Raw genomic sequence first — 22,143 nt, forward strand, 5'->3', positions numbered from 1 at the left:
GAAATGTGTATATTGAACCCTGGAATTAGTGTTTTGTTGTAGTTTTGTTTAGCATTGGAGGAAACAAGGAATATAATGTTAATAGTTAATAGTTAATGTTAAGAGTTAATAGTCACATGAAGAATTTTGTATGTCTGCTAAGGGTTTTGGTAGGTTTTCTGAAAAACCATGAATAAATATTACATAATTTTAAGCAGGAAGTGGCATGGTCATATTTTCAGTTTATTAAGATCATTTTTTCAGTGATTATGAACAGATTGAGAGTTAGGAGGGGATGTTAGGATAGCATATAGGCTGTTTTATAAATGAAGGAAGCAAGCATTCCAGTTCAAAACAGCAAGTACATAAAAATTCTGTGGGAGCCAAATAAATGCTTCAGTACACCGGTAGCTGCTATTTATGGTCTTTGTATTAGGAGAATTGGCAATTATTTAGATGAATTTCAGATTGTGGTTTGCAATCTATTAATAGGTTATGATCAGTATTTGAAATAAGTCAATAATAGTCTAAAATAAGAAATTTTGCATAGGATGTAAAATCAATACCCATAAGTCTAACACATTTCTATATATATAAGCTTTGAATCCACTGCAAGAGAAATTAGGAGACTACCCCATTCACAATAGCCTCAAAAAAAAAAAAAAAAAAAAAAAAAAACCAACTTGGGAATCAATCTAACAAAAGAGGTGAAAGACCTATACAATGAAAACTACACTCAAGAAAGAATTCGAAGATCTTAGAAGATGGAAAGATAGCCCATGCTCTTGGAGAGGCAGAATAAAATATTGTCAAAATGATCATACTACTAAAAGTGTTATACAGATTCAGTGCAATTTCTATTAAAATCCCAATGACTTTCTTCATGGAACTAGAAAAAGTAATCATGAAATTCATTTGGAAAAATGGGAGACCCAGAAGTATAGCTAAGGCAATCCTTAGCAAGAAGAGTGAAGTAGGAGGCATCACACTACCAGACCTTAAACTATACTACAGAGCAAAAGTAACAAAAATGGCATGGTATTGGCACCAAAATAGACAGGTAGAACAATGGTACAAAATAGAAGACATAGAGACAAACCTACATAAATACATTCATCTCATATTAGACAAAGGTGCCAAAAATATATATTGTAGAAAAGGTAGCCTATTCAACAAATGGTGCTGGGAAAACTGCAAATCCATATGTAACAAATGAAATTAAACCACTGTCTCTCACCCTGCACAAAAATCAACTCAGAGTTCATCAAGGACTTGTGCACTAAACAGAGACCCTGCACCTAATAGAAGAAAAAGTAGGCCCAAATTTTCATCATGTCATCTTAGGACCTGACTTCCTTAACAAGACTCCTACAGCACAAGAAATAAAAGCAGGATCAATAATTGAGATGAAGTCAAACTAAAAAGCTTCTTCTCAGCAAAGGAAACAATAATGTGAAGAGAGAGCCTACAGAATGGGGAAAAATCTTTACTACACGCACCTCAGATAGAGTGCTAATCTCCAGTATATAAAATTTAACACCAAAAAAAATCCAATCAATAAAGGGGCTAAGGAACTGAACAGACACTTCACAGAAGAAGAAATATAGTCGATCAACAAAGATGAAAAAAATGTTCATTATCTCTTACAATTCAAGAAATGCAAATCAGAACTACTCTTAAGATTTCATCTCATTCTAGTCAGAATGGCAGTTATCAAGAATACGAGCAATAATAAGTGTTGGAGAGGATGTGGGGAAATGTATACTCATACATTGTTGGTGGAGTTGCAAATTGGTGCAGCTACTCTGGAAAGCAGGAAGGAAATTCCATAGAAAACTTGGAACGGATCCACCATTTGACCCAGTTATCCCAATTGCTGGCTTATACCCAAAGTACTTAAAATCACCATTCTACAGTGACGCAGCCACGTCAATGTTTATAGCAGCTCAATTCACAATAACTAAACTATATAACTAACCTAGATGCCGTTCAACAGATGAATGGATAAAGAAAATGTATATACACACAGTGAAATATTACTCAGCCTTAAAGAAGAATGAAATTATGGCATCTGCAGGTAAATGGATGGAATTAGAGAATATCATGCTCAGTGAAATAAGCCAATCCCCAAAAAACAAAGGCCAGATGTTTTCTCTGGTAAGTGGATGCTGATCCATAGTTGGGGGTGGGTGGGGACGAATGAAGGAACTTTGGATTACGCAGAAGAGAGTCGGGTGGGGAGTGGAGATGGAAGAATGATAGAATGAGACAGACATTATTACCATGTATACACGTATGAAAAAAAAAAGCTTAAAAAAAAAAAAACCTCAGTTCAGATTTCCTAGCCTGCTAATGGATTGAAGGGAAGGGAGAGATGATGGGAATAGGAAAGACAGTAGAATGAATGAGACATCACTTTCCTGTGTTCATGTAGGAAGACAGCACCAGTGTAACTCCACATCATGTACAACCACAGGAATGGGATCTAATTAGAATAAGTTATATTCCATATATGATTAATATACAAAATACAGTCTACTGTCATATATATCTAAAAAGAACAAATAAATTTTTAAAAAAGAAAAGTTTGCTCTTTTGATATGCTTGTATATATTAAATCTGTAGATAAATAGCAGCCTAGTATACACAGAGATAATTATATAAAATATATTTCTCACTCTGTAAGCTATGATCAAAAAAAGTTTAAAAACCATTAATCCAGGAGAGACTTGAAGGAAACTTTTAAGTGAGGCAGATGCTAGTCTTCTAAAGTAGTGTTAATATGGATCTTAGTAATGAGACTTGGGGAAGTATAAGAGTAGAAAGAGTGGATTCTTCTGGTGTAGGCAGTTCTTGGTTGTGTAACCCTTAGATAGCAAATTTCAATTGTACATCATCTTTCCTTTTTTGCATAAAAATCTTTGTTCGCGTGTTTCCTCTGTGTTGATTTACTAGGTTGTTTAATTAGCTACATGATATAATTACAGGCATTTAAGACTTTGCTATAATGTATTATGTAGCCAACTTGAGAACTGGTGCTCCAAGTTCATTTGTTAAATAATTCTTTACTCCCCAGTTTTAATTTTGGTTCCCTTTATATAGAGATACATAGATAAAATGAAAAATCCTATGTTTCAAAATCTTATTAAAAGCCCTGGAAAAGGTCTGGAAAAACAGACAAGTGTATTAGTATTGGGTTGCTTCTTCAGAGAGATTAAAAATAGGTTCTGGATCTTTCCCTGTCCCTGTACTTAGGTAGCTGGGTGGTGGTATATTTGATTGAAATAATGAATAAAGCTTTGGACTTGGCAGGAAAATGAGGAGGCAGTGTTATGTGTTTGTAGGGCATCCAGTTGCTCTTACCACATGACATACACCAGGGACGTATCTGAAGAAGAGTATTCTAACCTGGTGATGTCATTTTGGTGTTTTTGCCATGCATGACCTTGCCTAAAGACTTGCTTTATCTCATATCTATCTCTTTATCCATCTAATTTTCTTTTTTTTTTCTTTTGGGTGGTACTAGGGATTGGACCCAGGGCCTCATACATTCTTTACAAGCACTCTACCACTGTGCTATATCCTAGACCTTTCTATTTTTATTTTGAGACAGGATCCCATTAAGTTGCCCAGGCTAGCCTCGGAACTTGAGGTCATCCTGCCTCAGCCTCCTGAGTAGCTGGGTCTACAGATATATACCACCCGTGCCTAGCGTATCTAATTTTAAAATGCATTTCTATTAAGTTGTACATATCAGTATGTTTTACTCTTCAGTACTTCAGCATACATATCATTAACTGTAGAATTCAGTATTTGCTTAAAAATTTTAGGTGAAATTTACATAGAAGGACAAGTATAAGTCTCACATGTACTGTTTTGATGGATTTTTAATAAATGTAAACTCTGTTAACTCCTTAAGTCATAGGACATTACCATCACTTCAAAAAATTGACTCACGCTCCCTTTTCAGACAATCGCTATTCCATTTTTTTCCCCACCACAGGTTTGTTTTCTCTGTTCTAAAACTTACTACTACAAATGGAATTAGTTTGAACTCTTTTGAGCGAGGTTTTAAAATATTTTTTTAGTTGTCAGTGGATCTTTTATTTATTTATATATGATGCTGAGTATCAAATCCAGGGCTCACACGTGCGTGGCAAGTGCTCTCTACCACTGAGCCACAACTCCAGTCCCTGAGCAGGGGGTAATCTGTTTTTTAACACTTAAAATTACTACATGGCATGTATTTATATGTCATTGACTATTTGCTTTCCACTGGACTGAAAAGGGATTTTATTTTGTCTATTTCTGTATTCCTTGTGCTTGAAATTATACCTACCATATTAGCAGTTTCTCAATAAATATTTGTTAAATAAGTGAAGTATTGCTGGATTAAATGATTTTGACTGAGTAATTAGGCAAAAGATCTGGCTTGTAAATGCCAGTGAAAGAAATGGTTAGTGAGGTCAAAAGCTGCTGAAAGGGGAGGAGGGCATAGGGTATATCTCAGTGGAAGAACACTAGCTTAGCATGCACAAACCCTGGGTTCTGTCGGGATGGGGGAGAAAAGGAGGGGACTACTGAAAAATTAAAGGAACTGAAGAACACCCAGTGAATATAATTACAAAGAGGTTATTTATTATTGACCTTGTTAATGAAGTTGTGTCAGGGAATAATGAGAGCTGTATTCAGATCACTATCATTGGGAATGAATGAAAGAGGAGAAAGTGGGATAGAAAATTCTTGAAGAATACAGGGAAAGAGGAATGCTAGACAGGTAGTCCAGAAAAGGTACAGAACCTGAGGGTAGTTTTTTGTTTTGTTTTATAAAATGGAAAAGACATAAAGGTTGATCTGCTGATGAGAGGGAGTTAGTGGAGACAGAAATTGGCGATGTGGGAAAGTAACTTGGGTTGTGGTTTATGTGGAAGCAGTAGTTTCCCCATTTACCCCATTTTACAAGTTTGAAACCAGTTGCTTACCAGGCACTAACTTTTAAAAAAATATTTTTTCTAATATATTTCATAAAATTTTTAAGAATTTACTTTAAAAAAATAAGGTTTTTGTTTAGTAGTAGTTTTGAGAATTTGTAATCTAATGTTTTAGTGAGATGGGAGAGACTGAATCTAAATTCCAGGAAAAAATGTTTTATGTTTGCAGGTGAAGTTTCACTGTGAGTCACATAGAAAAAGCCAGGGTATCCTCCTTACCCCTGTATTATTTTCCCCACCAAGTACCTTCTTCCCTCTTTGTTGCCCAAGGCCTGCTCAAGTCACCACCTACATATTGGCAATTCACTCTTGGGAATACCAGGTTCCAAGTGGTGGAATCTTAGCTCAGCAAGTTGTCCTCACCTTACCAAAGGGCATACTGGAACAGGATTCTATGAGCAGTTAATGAAATTGGCCAGGCTTCTTCCCTGTGGGCCAGGGATTTTCTGTCCTGAGATTGCCACCCCCCAGTCACTTTACTGGTACTTGAATCTGGGGACACTGTACCACTGAGCTGTATTGCCAGACCTTTTTGTTTTTCACTTTGAGATAGGACTTCATTAAGTTGCCCAGGCTGGCCTCAAACTCGCACTCCTCCTGCCTCAGCCTCCCTTGTCACTGGGATTATAGGTATGTGCCACCATGCTCAACCTTAAAATATCAGCAGAAGACAACTGGGTACATGGCATACCCACTAATCCCCAGGCAAAGTATAGGGGGAAGGCAGGAGTTTTTCTCTTTTTATATGAGTATCTACATAAAGCCAGGTATTGTGGTGCACACCTGTAATCCCAGCTACTTGGGAGGCTCAGGCACACATTCAAGGTCAGCCTCTGCAACTTATAGCAAGACCCTGAATAAGTCAAACATTTCTAAAATATTGATTTTCATAAGCACAATGTCTAGAGATGAATATATGTATGTTCCCCCCAAAACATTTTACCAGATAACCAAAAGCTAGTGTGGCCCATCATGTTTTTGGGTAAGACTTCCTCAAGAAAATAGGTAAAAGATAGGATCTGGGTTGTTGCTCAGTAGTTAGAGAGAGTACTTAGCATAGTGGATGCCCTGGGTTGATCTCTAGCACCAAAAGAGAAAGACACAGACACACTGCCCTTGATTCTTCCAAAGCTATTTCTGATAAGCTCCCCAAAGTAAATTATTCTAGGGTGAAAGTCAAGAGATGCAGCATTTGGCCTGGTGATTTCAGAGACAGAAGGCAACTTAAAGGGACTCTCAGGAGGTGGTTGGACTTCTCCAATGACACAAACCAATACCAACACTGCATGGTGTCAGAAAGTTAGCATCCTCTTTGATTATTTGAGACTTCAGACCTCAGGATCCTTCCTGGAAGAGCACATAGGAGTTCAGAAGACTTACCTGTCTGAAGACATACAGAGAAATCATCTTGCATCCCACGCGGAGACCTGGCCCAGCCATCAGGCCCAGCATCCGCCTTTTCCAGCACCAAGACCCGGCCGGAGCCCGAAGTCTCTAGCACCTGCACTATGGCTGACCGTCTGTCAACACATGGGGTTGCCTCTGCTGGCTGTCATTGATTATTCCCTACCTGGAGGCCACCATCCCCTGTAGGATAGCACGCTTCTTGGAATACTGCATTATGAAGTTACTCCCAGGCATCAGGCTGTTGAAGACTAGGAGGTTTGAACAGTACAGTGTAGTTTTATTGTAGAATTTTTTCTATTAGTAGTATTATTACAATTATTCCTGTTATATCTATTATTATTCCAATTTTTCTTTTCTTTTATTATTTTTCTCACTCTATTTTCCTCCTACCTATCTGTTTTCTTGGAGACTCTTTCTCACATTTCTCATGCTAACAGCCAGTTTCTTTTAATCCCACTTTCACTATTCCTACGGCATAGTACCTCTATAGACTCACTTCTTTTCTCATTAACATTATATTCTACACCCTTCCCCATCCTCTTTGTCCACCATTAGAAATTGTGGTCCTTATTGCAAACCTATTAGTTATGCTGTAGATAATAATTGAACTCATCATCTCTGTTTATTAAGACAATATGGTTAATATCTTAATAGGAACTATTTGGGTTAAGGTTGCATATTGTTTGTATGGTGTGCTGCTAATATTGATATCTCACTTCAGGATGAGGTATTGGAATTAAAGGAGAAACCATGTCAAGTTAAAAACCAAAAATAAGCCAAAATGACTGAGAATACAAGTCATAGCTCAGTAATAACTCTGAATGATAATGGCCTAAATTCATCAATCAAAAGACATAGACTGGCAGATTGAATTAAAAAGAAAGACCCAACAATACGCTGCCTTCAAGAAACTCATCTCAGAAAAAGATACCCACAGACTAAAGGTGAAAGGATGGGAAAAAACATGCCATGCACACGGACTCAGTAAAAAAGTGGGGGGTTTCCATCCTTACATCAGATAAAGTGGACTTCAAGCCAGTGTTAGTCAGAAGGGATATTTTATGAAGGACATTCCATACTGTTTAAGGGAAGCATAAATCAGCAAGACATAACAATCATAAATATTTATGCCCCAAACAATGGTGCATCCATGTACGGTAAACAAATCCTTCTCAATTCCAGAAACCAAATAGATCACAACACAGTAATAGTAGGTGACTTTTAACACCTCTCTCACAATTGGACAGATCTTCCAAACAAAAATTGAACAAAGAAACCATAGAAGTCAGTAACACAAACAATAATTTAGACTTAACAGATATGTAGAAAATTCCTTCCATCAATGAGTGAATATACTTTCTTTTCAGCAGCACATGGATCCTTCTCTAAAATAGACCATATGTTATGCCACAAAGGTACTTTTAACAAATACATAAAAATAGAGATACTACCTTCTCTTCTATCAGATCATAATGGAATAAAATTAGAAATCAATGATAAAAAATAGAAATTACTCTGACACCTGGAGACTAAATAATACGCTATTGAATGATGCATGGATAACAGAAGACATCAGGGGGGAGATAAAAAAATTCTTAGAGGTAAACGAGAACAATGATACAACATATCAAAATCTCTGGGATGCTGTGAAAGCAGTACTAAGAGGAAAACTCAGTGCATGGAGCACATTCAATAAAAGAAGAAAAAGTCAACAAATAAACAACCTAGCATTATAGCTCAAAGCCTTAGAAAAAGAAGAGATCAACGCCAAAAGTAATAGGAGACAGGAAATAATTAAAATCAGAACTGAAACCAGTGAAATTGAAACAAAAGAAACAATTAAAAAAACTGACAAAAAGTTGGTTCTTTGAAAAAATAAAAAAAATGATAAACTCTTAGCCATACTAATGAAGAGGAGAGAGAAAACCCAAATTACTAAAATTCACAATGAAAAAGGAAATATCATGACAGACACTATTGAAATACAAAACATAATTAGAAGCTATTTTGAAAATCTACACTACAACAAAATAGAAAATCTATAAGACATTGACAGGTTTCTAGAGACATAGGATCCACCCAAACTGAATCCGGAGGACATACACAATTTAAGTAGATTAATTTCAAGCAATGAAATAGAAGAAGTCATCAAAAGCCTACCAACAAAGAAAAGTTCGGGACCAGATGGATTCTCAGCTGAGTTCTGCAAGACCTTCAAAGAAGAGCTCATTCCAATACTCCTCAAAGTATTCCATGAAATAGAAAAGGAGAGAACCCTTCCAAACTCATTCTATGAAGCTGATATCACCCTGATACCAAAACCAGAGAAAGACACATGGAGGAAAGAAAACTTCAGACCAATATTCCTAATGAACATAGATGCAAAAATTCTTAACAAAATTTTAGTAAATCCCATACAAAAACATATTAAAAAGAGAGTGCACTGTGATTAAATGGGTTTCATCCCAGGAATGCAAGTTGGATCAACATCCGGAAATCAATAAATGTAATTAACACATCACCAGGCTTAAAGTCAAGAATCACATGGTTATTTCCATAGATGCAGAAAAAGCATTTGATAAAATATAACACCCTTCGTGCTGAGAACACTAGAAGAACTAGGGATAGTAGGAACATTCCTCAACACTGTGAAGGCCATCTATGCTAAGCCCATGGCCAACATCATTCCAAATGGAGAAAACCTGAAAGCATTCTCCCTAAAAGTTGGAATAAGACAGGGATGCCCTCTTTCACCACTTCTGTTCAATATTGTCCTTGAAAAACTAACCAGAGCAATTAGACAGACAGTGAAATTAAAGGGTTACGAATAGGAAAAGAAGAACTCAAACTATCACTATTTGGTGATGATGTGATTCTATATTTAGAGGAGCAGAAAAATTCCACCAGAAAACTTCTAGAACTCATAAATTAATTCAGTAAAGTAGCAGAATATAAAATCAGCACTTATAAATCTAATACATTTCTATTCATAAGTGATGAATCCTCTGACAGAGAAATTAGGAAAAATACTCCTCACAATAGTCTCAAAAAAAAAAAAAATTGGGAATCAATCGAACAAAAGAGGTGAAAGACCTTTACAATGAAAACTACAGAACACTAAAGAAAGAAGTGAAAGAAAAACTTAGAAGATGGAAAAATCTCCCATGTTCTTGGATAGGAAGAATATTGTCAAAATGACCACCATACTACCAAAAGCACTGTACAGATTCAATGCAGTTGCAATTAAAATCCTAATGACATACCTCATAGAAATAGAGAAAGCAATCATGAAATTCATTTGAAAGAATAAGAGACCCAGAATAGCTAAAGCAGTCCTTAGCAGGAAGAGCAAAGTAGGTGGTATCACAATACCAGACCTTCAACTAAACTACAGAGCAATAGTAGCAAAAATGGCATGGTATTGGCACCAAAACAGACAAGTAAACCAATGGTACAGAATAGAGGACACAGACAAACCCACATATATACAGTTATCTCATACTAGACAAATGTGCCAAAAACATAAGAATGGAGAAAAGATAGCCTCTTCAACAAATGATGCTGGAAAAACTAGAAATCCATATGCAGCAATATGAAACTAAACCCCTATCTCTCACCCTGCACAAAACTCAACTCAAAATGAATCAAGGACCTTGGAATTAGACCAGAGACCTGGCACCTTATAGAAGAAAAAAAATAGGTCCAAATCTTCATCATGTTGGCTTAGGACCAGACATCCTTAACATGACTCCCAAAGCACAAAAATAAAAGCAGGAGTCAATAATTGGGATAGATTCAAACTAGAAAGCTTTTTCTCAGCCAAGGAACAGTCAGCAATGTGAAGAGAGAATCTACAGAGTGGGAGAAAGTCTTTGCCACACACACTTCATAAACAGCATTAATTTTCAGAATCTATAAAGAACTCATAAAACTTTCCACCAAGAATACAAATAACCCAATCAATAAATGGGCTAAGGAAATGAGCAGACACTTCACAGAAAATCTCCAAGTAATCAACAGATATATGAAAAAATGTTTGACATTTCTAGTAATAAGAGAAATGCAAATCAAAATTACCCTAATATTTCATCTCACCCCAATTAGAATGTCTGTTATCAAGAATACAAGCAATAATAAGTGTTGGAGAGGATGTGGGGAAATGTATACTCATACATTGCTGGTGGAGTTGCAAATTGGTACAGCCACTCTGGAAAGCAGGAAGGAAATTCCATAGAAAACTTGAAAGGGACCACCATTTGACCCAGCTATCCCATTGCTGGCCTATACCCAAAGGACTTAAAATCACCATACTACAGTGACACAGCCACATCAGTGTTTATAGCAGCTCAATTCACAATAGCTAGATTGTGGAAACAACTTAGATGCCCTTCAGTAGATGAATGGATAAAGAAACTGTGGTATATATACACACAGTGGAATATTATTCAGCCATAAAGAAGAATGAAATCATGGCATTTGCAGGTAAATGGGTGGAGTTGGAGAATATCATATTAAGTGAAAGAAGCCAATCCCAAAAACCCAGGCTGAATGATCTCTCTCATAAGTGGATGATGATACATAAAGGGAGGCAAGAATGGAGGAAGGATGGATTGTTTAGAGGAAAATGAGGGGCAAGGGAAGGAAAAATAATAGAATGAGACAAAAATCATTACCCTGTGTACATGTATGATTATGCAGATGGTGTGACACTACTCTGTGTACAACTGGAGAAATGATAGTTGTACCCCATTTGTGTACAGTGAATCAAAAAAGGAAAGGAAAGAAAGACTTTTTTGTGGGGGGTGGGGGGATAACCTGGAATAGGATCTAGGGCCTTAGTCCTATTAGGCCAGTGTTCTATTGCTGAGCTACATTCCCAGCCAGATATGAATTCTGTTTAGAACACAATCACTAAAATCTGAAAGTGATCACCTCTTTTGGGAAAAATAAAGATAGAGTGACTAGGATTATCCATGGGAACATAAGTGCTTATTGAATATTCATTCGATGTTAAATTAGAAATGTTTGCAATTAACTTAGGATAACAGAAAATTTAACAATATTTAATTGTTTTTGGTTATAAAATTAAGACATGACAAATATTTAAGTCATACACAAATATTAGTAATCCTTAAGCTAACTATCTAGAGTGCTATCTGTGTATTTATTACAGCAGCAAATATTTTAGAGCCTTCTCTGAGGCAGGTGGTATTATGGACTTGTATGTACAGATAGGAAAGTATACACAAAGAGCTTATGTTTCAGCTTATGTTTCTTTCTTTTACAGAAGCAGTGGCTTCTGTAAAAAATATACTTAGTTATGTCAGGTAATGGCACATTCTATAATGAAAAATTAAAGAAGATAAAAAGGATTGAGAATAGTTATATAAATTATTATTTTACATATACTTATAGAATTATTTTCAGAAAATTGTGTCATATTCTATATTTTTTTTTAATTTTTAAAGCTTGGTCATATAACCATGTCAGTACAGATGATTCACATAGTCACCAAATATTTAGTTAACATGAAACACCGTGAAAGTGGCAGACTCAGTGCTGTGTACCATTAGTACACTTGGTGAGCAAAACAAAGGCTGAACTTTTGTGGCACTTATGGTCTAAATATATAGTTCTCCCTTAACTATCTATTGCTATGTAACAAATTACTCAAGATTTAGCATTTTAAAACAACTACCTATTTCATGGTGTCTCAGGATCAGAAATATGGAAATGACTTATGTGTGGGCTTCTACTCAGGGTCAGTCATGAGGTCACAGTCCTCTGGAGCAAAACCAAGAGGGCTGAATTCTGGCCTGTCAGTGGGAACAGCCAGTCTGTGCATTGGTCTGAAAGGTTCAGGAATTGTCAGCATCAGCTCTTTAGCAAGTGGTGGTGAAGAAAACATTATCAACAGAGCAATTTAAAGTTAGTTTGAAAAGTGAACACCCAATTCTCTCTCTGCAGACAGGAGTGTTTGTTGCTCTTAAACATTTCCAGAAATTAAAACAAAAGAATAAACAGCAGGTTTCATACCCGAATGGCATCAGGTTTGTCAGAATCAACACTAGACATTAGAAGACAAGGCTGAAATTATATCCAACTTAGAATTCTGTGTCTAGCTACACTGTTGAGTGTGTGTATACAGTTAATGCATTTTCAAACATCCTAGATTTCCAGAAACTTACTTCCCAGTTCTTCTTTATCAGGAAACTAAGACTTGTATTTCTTCATGAATCTCAGGTTTTTCACTGTCACTCCTCCTGGGTTTTGGAGAAATATGAGTCAGTCTTAGTTCCCTGAGAAATAAAAGACACTGGTCTGCCAGGAGAGGAGTGAAAGGAATGCCAACTTGATGGTGAAGGGAATCCCAGATGGCTCCAGGTAGAGGGCCTTTCTACAACCGTCCAGCAGGATATTTATTCAATTAGAAATGTGTTCTAAACAAATATATAGAAAATAGGGCAATGAGGTATTCCAGCTTAGATTTGGTTCTTGTTTTTTTAAAGAAGTCATGGTATGTTCCACGGCTCAGCTGTCAAGAGTTTATATAGATGTAATAACTGTAAGAAAAGGCACAACATAGGTGTATGGTTGGGACAGTTGGGAGGAGGTAGTCAGTATGTACGTGTTCTGGAAACGGACCTAAACAGCTTCATCTCTCATAGTGAGAAGTCATTACTTCTGTTTGAAATTAAGTAGTAATAGAAGTTAAGCATGTTTATAAGAAAAAGAGATAAATGCCAGAAAAATGGACTAGAACATTTGAAAATGTGGCCTTTGGGAAGGGAAAAATGAAAGGAAGGAGAGAGTAGGCAGTATTATTTTTCACAAAGGGTTCCATAGACTATATGACTCTGTTTAAACTATGTGAAGGTATATCTAATCATATAATTTTGAAGGTATGTATTAAATTATGTAAAAGTTTATATAATTTTGAATAAAATTAAAAGTAGATTAAAAATAATAAAGGGTATTTCGGTTTTTTTTTTTTTTTTTATTGTTATTGTTTTGTTTTGGTACTGGGGATTGAACACAGGAGCTCTTTACCACTGAGCTATATCTACAGTTTTTTATTTTAGTTTTTAAATTTTGAGACGGTCTTGCTAAATTGCTGAGGCTGACCTTGAACTTGTGATCCTCTTGCCTCAGCCTCCCAGGTTGCTGGAATTGCAGGCATGCGCCATCCATGCCTAGCCGATAAAGGGTATTTATGAAGAAAGAATTGAAACCAGGGAATGTTGCTATAGAATAGCAATAAAAATTTAAGGATTAATTATGGGAATTAATACCTAAAAATAGCAAAGTACCATTATTACTAGGAAGTTCTTGAAATTAAATCAAGTTTTTAGGTTTTCATTTGTTTTTCATAGTAAAGCTTTCATATAGATACATAGGTCATTGTTCTAAGTGTTCCTGAAAAGTCTTTAAAATGAATTCGATACTTAAATCCTTTCTTCCCATGAAATTTAAAAAATTCTTCTTCTTTTTTTTTTTCTGGCTATTGAGGATTGAACCCAAGGGTGCTTTACCACTGAGCTATATCCCCAGCCTTATTTATTTATTTATTTTAATTTTGAGACAAGGTCTCACTAAGTTGCTCACTAGGGCCTTGCTAAGTTGCTCACAGGTGATCTTCCTGCCTTAGCCTCCCAAGTTGCTGGGATTACAGGTGTGTGCCACTACACTGGGCTCCCATGCCATGAACATTTTATTTAAAGAAACGAAGTAAATCTGAAGATTCAGGTTATGTATTTGTAGTGAAACGTTTTAAATGGAATATCTGCATTTCATTCCTGCAGACGAGCATGAATATTGGGGTAGGCTTTTATATCACATTTTTTTAAATAAATTATTTCTGATTCTGAGTAATTATGAACTTGGGGATCTTTGTTGTTCATAGTTACTACTTGAAACATTTTGTGACTTAGGTGTATTAGATACAACTTAAACAAATTGAAATTTTTTGTGTATATGTGTCATTTTAGGTGTGTAAGTAGGTAGGTAGACCCTCGTGTAGGGAATAACTTTAATATATACGCTCTTAGCGTATGAAGATCATGTAAGGAAAATAACTTAATAACTATTTCTCTGTTAATTAGGTTTCAGTGTTTTAAGAGAAAGGAAAATATTTTCAATTTGTTTTGCTTTAAAATTGAAAATTAAAGGGTTAAACTCAGAAATACCAGATTTTAATTTTTTTAAAAATTTTTCTTCTCTCACATTAAGATTGCAGAAGAAATGGATCCCACAGAACATCAGAGTAGGGAAAAATGAGAGAGAATCTTTGAGGTAGAATAGGAAAAAAAATAAAACTGTGATATCCATAAATTGAGGGCTACCTAAAACAAGAGCAGGATGGATGTGAACAGTGAGCACAAAGATGAAGAAATTTTCATGGAGGGTTATCACCAATCTTTTGAGATTCTTTCTGCTGCAGTCTTTTAGATACATATTTTTGAAATCAAAGACAAAGTGGAGTGGCCTGGGGTTGTGGCTTAGTGGTAGAGTACTTGCCTAGCATGTGTGAGGCAGTGTGTTTGATTCTCAGCACCACATGTAATAAATGTCCACTGACAACTAAAAAATATCTTTAAAAAAGGCAAAGTGGATACTAATGAATTTGTGCCTTGGGTCGGATATTAGGTTGAAATTCTTGATTTTTGGTTATTGTCTCCTAATGATTTATAATTTTGAAAATTAATAACTTAGAAGTTTTAGGTATTCCTTCCCCTGTGATAATTATAATTACTACTTGAGTTTCTAGTATATTATGAAGAGGGAATAATTAAGAAGTTAAAGAAGCACTAATACTTGAGAGAACAAATATCTTTTTATATATGGCCTTGTGAAGTAAAGCTTGTAATTTACCTGATTATAAGGAATGTTTCAGATTAACACGTTATTTACTCTTGTTTTTGTTTTTGTATTTTTATTAAAGATGGGAGCAGAGAAAAGATCCTCATGGTAGAACCTATTATGTGGATCATAACACACGGACTACTACCTGGGAGAGACCACAACCTTTACCTCCAGGGTAATGTAGCATCTTTATGTATATTCAGTTGTATTTTTATAATACATATAATGCTTAAATTTACTTAATACAATATAAAAAGTATAATAGACTCTAAAGATAAGACAGTCCCTGCTTAAAATTAGCTTTAGTGAAATAAAACCCATGTTATATTATTGATGGGTTTAAATGAATGACACTAATGTGGTGATCCTGTCATAGTTAAAATGAATCTTAGGTTTGTTATATCAAAATATAAAGTTTATGTTTTCTAATGATAATATCTTATTTAATACTGTGGGACCAAGGCTTGAGTACATAAAAGGGAAATATTTTTTAAATATCTGGAAGGATTATATATTTTGAGTGTCAAAGACAAAAAAATAATATTTCAAATATAGACAGAATATTTGGGGGGGAATGTAGATCATATAATCAACTAGTTATCAGTGCAGTATGTATGAAGTGTTATAAAAGAAATCAAAGGTTAGTAAGGAAGCAGTTTGGGAATGACATTGAAAGATAGCCTGGTATCTTAAACATTATTTAGTATGTAGTAATTCTATTAAAACTCTCTGTAATTTTGGCTATAATGTAATACAAATTTGTTTGTAGTCATCTTTATAGATCATCATTTTGAACTAGTTTATTATCTCATGTCATTAAATATTTTGATGTAACCTAGGCTAGATCACTAGCTATGGAGAAGTGTACGTATAAATTGTTTGACCCTGTTGTATTTTTAATGATAAGCTTATGAAAAGAATTTAGAATTGGTTTTTGAAGGGATTCTGAAATAGTTACAGTATAAATAAATAAGATACGTGTGGGAAAGGAGAAAAATGCACTGAACCCTGGATGGAGCCTGAGTAGAATTCTGGTTAGTAGAGGAATAGGGAAGGCCATTCTGTTGTGATGGAATATTAAAAGAGTGACAGTGTGAAACACACAACACTGTTAGAACCAGCAGGTAGCGACTTTGACTCTCATATGGGGCCCTTGAGGTTCTCAGGGGGGTGAGGCTGAAAAGGTAGATGGGTTCATTTTTAGTCATACAAAAGAGCTGGGGTAAGTGGAATAGAATGATTTCATGTGCAATTCAGGAAGATAATTGCAGCAATGTGATAGCAGAGGACTAGTTAAGAAGCCCGAAAAAGGGTTCAGTCAATATCCTGAATGTAGGCAGTGATCACAAGGTATACATTAAGCACTCTCAGTAAATGCTTAATAAAGAAAAAAAGCGGGGGAGAAAGGGTAGGGTTGAAACTGAAAAGTCAATGACCTCTTTTTTAGACAGTCTTTAGAAATTACATTAGTGATGGAATGGTAAAATAATTTAACTAAAATATTTTATAGTTTCATAGATTTTTAAAAGACAAATATATTTTATGATGTTGTAAACTTAATTTTAAATCATTTTGAGTATCAGTTTCTTATATTGAGATAATTTTTTAAAAATTTCTCTTTTTTCCCCTATTTTTCTTTTTTTCTTTTTTTTTTTTTTTTTTTTTTTTTTTTTGGTTTGTTTGTTTGTGTGGTACTGCGTATTGAACTCAGAGCTTTGTGCACTGAGCTACATCCCCAGCAATTATTTAAATTTTTATTTTGAGACAAGGTCTCAGTAAGTTGCCCAGGCTGGGCTTGAACTTGAGATCCTCCTGCTTCAGCTTCCCAAATAGCTGGGGTTACAGGCATGCACCACAAGGCCCATCTTATTTTATTTTTTTGTGGTAGTTGGGAAAGAAGAGTTGATGATCGTGGAAGAGTTTATTATGTGGATCATAACACCAGAACAACAACATGGCAGCGGCCCACCATGGAATCTGTTCGAAATTTTGAACAGTGGCAATCTCAGCGGAACCAATTGCAGGGAGCTATGCAACAGTTTAATCAACGATACCTCTATTCGGTAATTAGCAAATTATAGGATAGTAACTCAACTTTTTCTCTCAGGCATTTGCCCTTTTTGTATGTTAGTGATTTTCTAAGATATTATAGACTGTGTTTAAGATATCTCCTAGCCAATCTTTAATAAATTGGAATTGTTTTTGGTGAACATAAGCACTCAAAAAATTTTTCAGGTTTTGGAACATTTCAGATTTCAGAGTTTTGGATAGGAATGTTCAACTCATATACATTGTAAATAAGAAATTATGTACTGTGTGAATTTATCTTGTTATGTGGAGAACCTATCTGTATGCATGAACCTTGGGGGAAACAGGAGAATTAAGTATTGGCTGTGTTTCAGAGGTATGTCCTACAAATAACAGAATCCCCTTAAAAGAATTGAGGTTTAGTTATCACAGTAGAACATCAAATCTGGGGAAAGAGATTAAGAGGAATACTGCATAGGCTCAGTAGTGCCATAAAGTACGCAATTACTCTCTGCCTTTTAACTTACCCATCCTAATTGGTTTGAACATATGGAACTATTGCCTCTTGGTTTGAACATATGGAACTATTGCCCTCTGAGCCTCACTTCAAAGTTAAAGCAAGAAGAAAGGGAAAGGGGAATCAGCTTTGTTCTTGCTGTGTTGTGTGTACCAAGACCTTGCCTATTTAGTGAGGGATACCCTCACCTTGACCTTCTTCTGCCTATACTCAGTGGCCAGAATTCATCACTCTACCAATCTGGCTTATAAGGGAAGCAGGGAATGAAATATTCCTTATGGATACATTGCTTTCTCAAACAAAACAGTGGGTTGGTTATCTAGTTAGAAGGAGTAAAAATGCATATGGAGTATATTTAGTAACATCTGTGAAAAGAATAAAAATATCCATCAATGTACATATACTTTATCATTAGGAAATTATTTTTCAGATAATGACTTTTGTATTTGTTCTTTTAGAATTCAAGAGAATACATTTTCTTCAGAACATATTTTTAGTTGCAATCATAAGCATACATGAAAATGGTTTTTTAAATGTATGAACATACAAAAAGTACTAAGTAAAATATAAAAGTTTATTTCTATAAAGAAGAATCTGGAGTTAATACTGGCTTTATTGAAGGACATTTGTTTTAAAGAGCACTGTGGTAATTGTTCTGTTTTTAAACAAATTACATTGCCTCATTTAAACACCATTTATGTGTTCTTTGACCATCTCATCTCACCCTTATAGATTACTATGGGAGGACTAGGAGATGAAAATATCGATATCAGTATATTATTTCTAAATCATTCTAGAAAAAAACTAAAAAATTTACCGATCGACTGCTCTTACAACATTTTTAGAACTTTGTGTCTTGAAATTGCTATTTATCTTCCTTTATTATATATTTTTTTAAATTATAAGATTCTGCCAAGTGTTTGGCTTATTTTTGCTTTTATATTAAAATGCTATTATTTTATCTTTCCTCTCAACCCCCTCCCCAATCAGGCTTCAATGTTAGCTGCAGAAAATGACCCATATGGACCTTTGCCACCAGGCTGGGGTAAGCTGCTATGATGTTGGTAAAAATATCTGTAAGGTATGTCTATATCAGATACTTACTAAATGTTATTCTCACTTTATTCATTTATTTATTTTTTAGAAAAAAGAGTGGATTCAACAGACAGGGTTTACTTTGTAAATCATAATACAAAAACAACCCAATGGGAAGACCCAAGAACTCAAGGGTATGTTTACACTATGGCCTTACTTCAGTCATTTTGCATTTATCTGTAGATAGAATCATTGAATCTTGAATACTTACCAGATATTCACCTTGTGATTATAACATCTCTCTCAGCTTACAGAATGAAGAACCTCTGCCAGAAGGCTGGGAAATTAGGTATACTAGGGAAGGTGTTAGGTACTTTGTTGATCATAACACAAGAACAACAACATTCAAAGATCCTCGAAATGGGAAGTCATCTGTGTAAGTGAAAACCTGTTTTCCTTAAATGCCGCTTAATGAAGACATGAGGTCCTGTTTGTAATGTAGCCTGAGTTTAGCAACAAATTTTACTTTTTGGTTTAAGAAAATGTGCACAGGTTGTAGTGTACCTACTTTGTTCTATCCTATTCCAGAATGGATTTGTGGCATGTAATTCCTTAACTACTATTACTATACACTCACACACACACACAGCGCATATCACATAATGTATAATATAATAAGAATGACAAATGTGTACATAGTAGTTACTACATTCAGTGGTTATCCTAACCACTTTTCTTTAGCTCATTTTTCTCTTGCCCTTTGTTGTTTTTTTTTTTTTTTTTTTTTTTTTTTTTTGGTGTTGCTGAGGATTGAACCCAGGGCCTTGTGCTTGGGAGGCAAGCACTCTACCAACTGAGCCATATCCCCAGCCCTTTCTCTTGCCTTTGAAGTAGATATTGTTATTCTTTTTTAACCAAGTGAGGACACAAGTGTAGCAAATATGCCTACTGCTAAGTTATTAAGGCAAGTAATAGAGCTGATTTCAGATCAAGGCAGTGTGTTTCCAGAATCTGTGCTCTTAGCTGTCACATCATACTACTGCAACATGAGGGATGCGATATTGAACAAAACTGAATTTCTCAGGTGGATTCCTTAAATGGTTGACAGATCTCTTCATCCTTAGTCTTAGGTGTTATGTCTTTATATCAGTAAGAAAATAAAGCAGTCATAAGAAATCTTTTGCAAATTTCATCACATCTACCTGTCTCCCAGTACTCATTGTCCATCCTTGTTCCTTGTTCCCAACTTGAGAACATCCCTGGAGCCCAGCTATACCTTATCACCTCTACTATGGCCACATTGGTTTAAGCAACTATTGTTTCTCACCTGGAGTGGTACTAGAGTCCCTGCTCTCTCTGCTTTCCACTCATACCTTCTATAATGTTATGTTATTCTCTATATTGAAGGGAGACTAATTGTTTTTTTTAAGAAAAAGTCATTCCTTAGAACAAAACCCTGGCAGTAGTTTGCATGTCAATTAGAGTAAAAAGCAGTCTTTAAAATGGCTTATAAGGCCTTACAGAATCTGATCCCTGTTAACTTTTAAGCTTCATTTCTGTTTTCTCCTCATTGACTCTGAATTAGCTTCATTGGCCACCTAGCTAGCTGTACCTTGAACATCTTAAGCTTCCACCTCTGAATCTTAGCTTTATTCCCTCTGTTTAGTATGTTCTTTTCTCTGAATACCCATATGGCTTATGCCCTGTCTCTTCCTGATTTTGCTCAAATGTCACTCACTGTCTATGGACTCTACACTCTTCATAATTGCAGAACTCTCTCCCCGTACCACTCCTTATCCCTTGTCCTTTTAACAGAACTGTTTTCTCCCTTTAGGAAGTTGTACGATATTTACCCCTTTCTAACACACACCACGTATAATTTACTTACTCATTGAGTTTCTTGTCTTTCTCCTTCACTAATATATAAGTTCCACAAAAACGGGAATTTTATTTATTAACAAGTAATACTTTCATTTTCTAGAATGCCAGGTTCATGCTATACATTTAGTAAATACTTGTTGGATAAATGGATGAACTAAAATGTACCCTAAGATGGTTAAAGTTCTTAGTAGGAAAGAGACCCAAGCCCTCTCCCTGTGAGCCAAACCATATTATAATACCTTCATTTCTAAATGCCATTCACACTGCCTTTTCTCTCACTGGTCAACTGAGCCATGTGATCTGAATGTCACTTCTTGTTCCCAGGAGTTTGATTTTGCTTTGCTTATTATCTCTACTAATATTTGTTTGTTCAGGTTAGGTTTAAGACGTGGTATAATTTCCTTCCATGTCCCTTTCATAAAAATAGAGATTTGTCCTCTTCAGATTTAAGGATTGATGTAGGCTTTCTTTCAAATGGTCTTCAGTAGAACTTAATATTTCAATTAACTAGTTAACAAAAGACCCATCCATATATGTAGTCCCCCTCTTTGCACAACTGTGTCTGGTTGCTATAGTAGCCCTATGATATTAAGCCTCTCTTGGCCCACAAAATATAGACCTTTATTTTTCTTCCAGCAAATGATGTTTGTAGGACCTGGTGTACTCTGACTTAATACCAAACATGAAATATTCAGTTTATTATAAATTAATATATGCTTTGTTTTTTGTTTTCTTTAGAACAAAAGGTGGTCCACAAATTGCTTATGAACGCAGCTTTAGGTGGAAACTTGCTCACTTCCGTTATTTGTGCCAGGTACTACAGTGGTAAATAAACCTTATCTTTATAATTGTTTAGTATTACTTTATATTATACATTTATATGGCTTACATGATATGATATTATTTTTGATTTTAGTCTAATGCACTACCCAGTCATGTAAAGATCAATGTGTCCCGGCAGACATTATTTGAAGATTCTTTCCAACAGGTAAGGAAGATTTTATCAGAATAAAACAATACCATTATCTAATTTTACTAATTTTAGGGTTTTAGGGATTTTAAACCATAACAATGGCTACCACTTCCAGAGTGACCAATTTAATACTAGTTATTTGAAGCCTACTGTACTGAGTGAGTAACACTTGCTTGGCACTGGTGTCTCGTAGCTATTTTATTCCTCTTTGCAATGTCTCCCTGGGGTGGCTTTTATCATTATCTCCATTTTGGAGGTAAAGGTACTAAGCCTGAGAGATAGACCATCATTCTTTCAAGAATTTAGATGTGTACTTACTAACATTAAACCACTTTTGGAACAAGTTGATTTGTTTTAACATTTATTTACTTGACTACAGATTTATTACATCACATAAAAAGTTTTGATAATGCTAACACATTAAAATTAAATTTATAGATATTGTATTCCTTTTGAATATATCATGAATA

At 35.2% G+C, this 22,143-nt stretch overlaps 1 protein-coding gene across 4 annotated transcripts in view; it reads left to right on the forward strand.

Annotated features, from left to right (window-relative positions):
• The window catches only part of WWP1 (WW domain containing E3 ubiquitin protein ligase 1), a 104,926-nt gene that overhangs the window by 60,628 nt on the left and 22,155 nt on the right, over positions 1 to 22,143 (forward strand). For all 4 annotated transcript variants that reach the window (XM_079143760.1, XM_079143762.1, XM_079143763.1 and 1 more), the window contains 7 exons: positions 15,319 to 15,414; positions 17,128 to 17,302; positions 18,775 to 18,829; positions 18,929 to 19,013; positions 19,127 to 19,255; positions 21,439 to 21,514; positions 21,617 to 21,688. In XM_079143760.1, the coding sequence (XP_078999886.1) occupies positions 15,319 to 15,414; positions 17,128 to 17,302; positions 18,775 to 18,829; positions 18,929 to 19,013; positions 19,127 to 19,255; positions 21,439 to 21,514; positions 21,617 to 21,688 (688 nt within the window). The remainder of the gene's footprint in view (positions 1 to 15,318; positions 15,415 to 17,127; positions 17,303 to 18,774; positions 18,830 to 18,928; positions 19,014 to 19,126; positions 19,256 to 21,438; positions 21,515 to 21,616; positions 21,689 to 22,143) is intronic.

The sequence above is a fragment of the Sciurus vulgaris genome (assembly GCF_902686455.1).
Source record: "Sciurus vulgaris genome assembly, chromosome: 1".
Lineage (NCBI taxonomy): Eukaryota > Metazoa > Chordata > Mammalia > Rodentia > Sciuridae > Sciurus > Sciurus vulgaris.